General features: G+C 44.7%; 1 protein-coding gene across 1 annotated transcript; it reads right to left on the bottom strand.

The window, feature by feature from the left end:
• Nucleotides 1–595: 595 nt before the first annotated feature.
• On the bottom strand, nucleotides 596–4,780 carry LOC106588610 (T-box transcription factor T-A). Its single transcript, XM_014177766.2, has 8 exons — nucleotides 4,475–4,780; nucleotides 3,320–3,584; nucleotides 2,850–2,984; nucleotides 2,663–2,724; nucleotides 2,506–2,567; nucleotides 2,077–2,250; nucleotides 1,729–1,852; nucleotides 596–1,512 (listed from the first exon to the last, which is right to left on the bottom strand). The coding sequence occupies exons 1-8, from the start codon at nucleotides 4,657–4,659 to the stop codon at nucleotides 1,248–1,250; spliced, it is 1,272 nt and encodes a 423-aa protein (XP_014033241.1). The 5' UTR covers nucleotides 4,660–4,780; the 3' UTR covers nucleotides 596–1,247.
• Between the last annotated feature and the right edge of the window lie 218 nt (nucleotides 4,781–4,998).

Below are 4,998 nucleotides of genomic sequence, written 5' to 3'. Positions count from 1 at the left end.
GAGACTAGAATTGAGCTTTTTGGCCATCAAGGAAACGCTATGTCTGGCACAAACCCAACACCTCTTATCACCCCGAGAACACCATCCCCAGAGTGAAGCATGGTGGTGGCTGCATCATGCTGTGGGGATGTTTTTCATCAGCAGGGACTGGGAAACTGGTCAGAAGTCTTCCAGAGGTTAGAGACTGGGACGAGGTTCACCTTCCAGCAAGACACTCGAGTGGTTTAAGGGGAAACATTTAAATGTCTTGGAATGGCCAATTGAGAATCTGTGATATGACTTAAAGATTGCTGGACACCAGAGGGAACCCATCCAACTTAAAGGAGCTGGAGCAGTTTTGCCTTGAAGAATGGGCAAAAATCCCAGTGACGAGATGTGCCAAGCTTATAGAGACATACCCCAAGAGACTTGCAGCTGCAATTGCTGCAAATGGTGGCTCTACAAAGTATTGACTTTGGGGGGGGGGGGGAATAGTTATGCGCGCTCAAGTTTTCAGTTTTTTTGTCTTATTTCTTGTTTGTTTCACAATAAAAAAATATTTTGCATCTTCAAAGTGGTTGGCATGTTGTGTAAATCAAATGATACAAACCCCCAAAAAATCTATTTTAATTCCAGGTTGTAAGGCAACAAAATAGGAAAAATGCCAAGTGGGGTGAATACTTTTGCAAGCCACTGTAAGAATTGGCCCCTTTAGTAAAGTTGAGGGGGTTACTTCATAAACTTAGCTTTGGGTAGCTAGTGATCCTGATTGTCTTACGCCAGTGTACGATTGTCTTTGAGTCCTGTGTCTGTACTGAAGGACACGACTACAGTAACACACTGGCAACTGGAACGATTGCGGAGGAAGTATTGTCAGATTGTCTTTGGCTTGTAACTGCACCTTGGAGAGAGTGAAGGAAACTCCCAATGGAAAAACACATGCAAGTGTGTAACTAAGACTGCAAGTGTGTAACTTAAGAATGGCAACCTATGGACTATGGCTTAGAAAATCTAGGGTCTTTGGAATGGAAAAACCAACCATGTCATGTTGGTAAAACACAAGGCCTGAGAGGACCCTACATCTCTCTGCTTCAGATAGATCTTCTTCTGAGTTGACTCTCTGCCTTTCACAGGCGTTGCTGTCCACATGTAATGCATCCACCCAAAGGTTTCCTAGGTGATCGTCAGGCAGTAGAGAGGAGAGGGAGGTGATGTGGAGCAGGATGGTGCTTGAGGAGAGTCAATGTCTGATGGAAGATGCATTGTGCTCAGTAGCTCTGAGCCACGGGTGCCCAGGAGGCGGTGAGCCTGGCGATGGAGCTTTCGAACTGGGCCTCGCCCACGCCTACACCCACCTCACTAAGGCTGGGGTCGTACATGGAGGATGGTGAGGAAACGGGCAGGGAGGAGGTCAGGCCAGTGTAGGAGGAGCCTCGCAGGAACTGGCTGGTCAGGCCACCAGCGATGGAACCAGAGGAGGAGCCAGAAGGAGTTAGGGTCGTCCCGGCAACAGACCACAGGCTAGGATACTGGCTGTAGGGAGGAGAGAGAGAGAGAGCAAATGGGGTTTGATTACGAGTTTTTTTCTGGCCATGTGACCTAACCAGGAAGAAATCTGGGCCTAGTAAAAGTCTAAGCCCAGGGCCCAAAATGTTTCCTGATCAAGTCATGCAGTCAGGAAAGTGCTGGAATATAAACAGTGATATCAGAAACATATAGATGATAAACTATGACCGTGTGTTGCCATACCTGGTGTTGGATGTGGAGTTGCTAGTATGGGCCAGGGTTCCCATCCCAGTGGAGTTAGGGATCTGCAGGGCTGACCAGCTGTCATGGGTGGGCAGGGCTCCCGACGAGTTGTCCATGTAGTTGTCTAAACGATAAAGTACATAGAGAAATGATTAAAAACAGTATACTAAACATTTCTCTGATCAAAACAATGCATTACCTTTAGGGGTGATTTCTCAAACATCTTTTATGAACCAACATCTTGAAATATCCATGCTGTCATCTAGACCTAGGAGTCTGACTTGTGACTAGAACAAACAGTAAACAGTGCATTCACAGAGTGCTGGGTTGGGCAGAGGAGGTTCTTACTTGAGCTGGAGGAGCGGTGCGGGTAGTGGCTGGGGTAGGGGGCTGCCCTGTGGCCCCTGAGGCTGGAGTACCTCTCGCAATAAGACCCTGAGGAGTGGCCAGGGGCCCCGCTGAACGGAGGGGGGCTGCTGCTGGAGCACATAGGGCCGTTACCAGGTAGGAACCAACCACCAACTGAAAGGAAGAGAACAGACAAAATGGTTACATTCACCTGCGTCCTTTTTTCATACTGTTCCCTGTGTATAGTTTCCTTGGGGACATGGAAGACGTTGAAACTAAAGATATATGAGGATCATTATTTTCTGCATGTTTAAGAAAAGTGTGTTTGAAAATGATGTCCAATATAATGATTGTTGGAACTGAAATGGAGAGGTCTAGAAAGAGCTTTTCTAATGTGGTTGATGTTGTGAGACTGAAGGGAAGACCTACGTTGGGAATAACCAGACTGTTGGCTGTCTCCACCATGGTCTGGAATGTCTTTATGGTCGCTCCTAAAATTGAAAACATAACATCAGAATTGGCACACAAAATCAAATAAATACATAAGAAGCATATTTCTCACACAATATCGGTCTCTTCCTCTTACCTCTCTTTGGCGTCAAGGAAAGCTTTAGCGAATGGATTGTGTTTGATCTTCAACGCAGTTATCTAGAAGGTACATAAATATGACAGCTCCTATTATTTCCTTCCTTCATTGTAAGCTGGACACAATAAAATGTTTATTATTGTGAGCAATGATTATATCTGTGACTGTGAGATTCAGGCCAACTGACCTCTTCGTTCTGGTAAGCAGTGACAGCGATGAACTGAGTCTCGGGGAAAGACTGGCTACTGATCATCTTCTGGAGCCCTCCAACCTTCACAATGTGTATCCTGGGCTCATACTTGTGCAGAGAGTTCAGCATGATCTACAGAGAAATTATACATTATTTTAATAATATCACAATCAAGTACAATCAAAAACAAAGATCCAATACACACACTCAAAATGGATAAGATAGCAGATCAATTTAGTCCTACAGATGCCCAACAAAAAATAGTGAAGTTGATTTGCCATGAAATGTTCCCCAGGAAAGGCTTAACTTTGTAATTCAGCACAGCAGGGTAGAGCATCATTAGCTCTGAGAGAGCAGGGCAATCTGAACTAGCCTACCAAGTTGTCTTTAAATTGATTTACATAGTAATAAATATGCATACTGCAAATACAAACAAAGAAGACGACAAAAACCAATCGGGGCCTTACCTGTCCTCCCCCGTTGAGTTTATTGGACAGTTTGACTTTGCTGAATGAGACAGGCGCTTTCATCCAGTGTGCTCCGAAGTTAGGCGAGTCTGGGTGGATGTAGACGCAGCTAGGGCTCTGTGGCTCGGGCTTGCCACCGGGAACCCACTCGCCATTCACGTACTTCCACCGGTTGTTGTCTGCAGCCACGAAGTCCAATAGGACTGAGTACATGGCGTTGGGGTCCAAGCCGCTCACATTCGCTCTGAGCACTGGAAACATCCGCCTGTAGTTTAAAATAAAGTTGTTAAAATTAACATATTGCCTAAGCAAGCCTAAATATTATGTTATGTTGGCTCAGCCGTTGATCTATATAATTGAATTATTTGGTGGTATATTTGTTTGCATTAAAAAGGGTGCCACTTCTGTGCACTTTACTTTATCCTACTAATAGGTTTATACGATTTGACGACGGTTGCGCATTAGGCCTAATTCTTGACATGGTATTTAAGTTGCCACAGTGAAACGTAGATAGTGCCTAGCCGGGCCAACACCCTCTCATCTAGCCTATTCTGAAATGCTGAACGTGTCTGTTGAATATATAACCTGGGCGCATCAGTTACATTTAGCTTCGTAAAGACAAATCAAATCAAATGTGATTGGTCACATACACATATTTAGCAGATGTTATTGCAGGTGTAGCGAAATGCTTGTGTTCCTAGCTCTAACAGTGCAGTAGTATGTAGCAATTCACAGAAATACACATCAATCTAAAAGTTAAATAATGGAATTAAGAAAAATATTAATATTAGATCGAACAATGTCGGAGTGGCACTGACTAAAATACAGGAGAATAGTAAGTATATATATATGAGTTGAGTAAAGCAGTATGTAAACATTATTTAAACATGCCTAGTGTTGCATTATTAAAGTGGCCACTGATTCCAAGTCTACAGGGCAGCAGCCTCTAAGGTGCAGGGTTGCGTAACCGGGTGGAGGCCGGCTGGTGATGGCTATTTAACAGTCTGATGGCCTTGACATAGAAGTCGTGCCTAAATGCGCTCTACGATCTCTCCAGATAAACTTGGCTTTTAATGAGGCAGACCAAATAGGCCTCGAAGGCCTCATTTTGATCCGTTGCTAACAGCAACAACAACAACAAAAAACATAGTCTACCTGCCAGTCTTGGTGACGATCATTTCGTTGGTTAGTTCTTTAAACTTGGTCCATAATTCTGCGTCTTCTAGTCCCAGTTTAATATCCCTCTCCGAGGCGTCTCCTTTCTCGCTGCCCTTCTGAAACTCGCTCTCCACTACGCTCAGAAGGTGGTCCAGCCGCTGGTCGGAGTTTGAAGAAGTCATATTTCCTATAGGATGAGTTCGTGTGGTGTTCCGCGAAATGTTCCGTTAGAATAGGATTCACTGTTTCTAGATTAGTTTTGACAGTGAGATAAGTACTACTGGCTTGGGAGCCCAAGGCCTGATCATATAAGGCCCCCCGGGACCACATGGGGATAGGGGTGTGGCGTTGCGTTCGAGACCACACCCCGATGGCCTAATGGTCTTGTTTCGAGCGTCTCTTCGATGTCCCCAATGCAAAAAATGCCCATCACAATTGCGTCAATAGAACATTAAAAATGTACCTATAGGCCTCTAGGCCTACTTTAAACAGGGTCATGTTTGAATAAGAATAACTTCTTC

The sequence above is a fragment of the Salmo salar genome, chromosome ssa27, assembly GCF_905237065.1.
Source record: "Salmo salar chromosome ssa27, Ssal_v3.1, whole genome shotgun sequence".
In the NCBI taxonomy this organism is placed as follows: domain Eukaryota; kingdom Metazoa; phylum Chordata; class Actinopteri; order Salmoniformes; family Salmonidae; genus Salmo; species Salmo salar.
The sequence above is the reverse complement of the archived record's forward strand: the minus strand, read 5'-3'. Positions and strand labels throughout refer to the sequence as shown.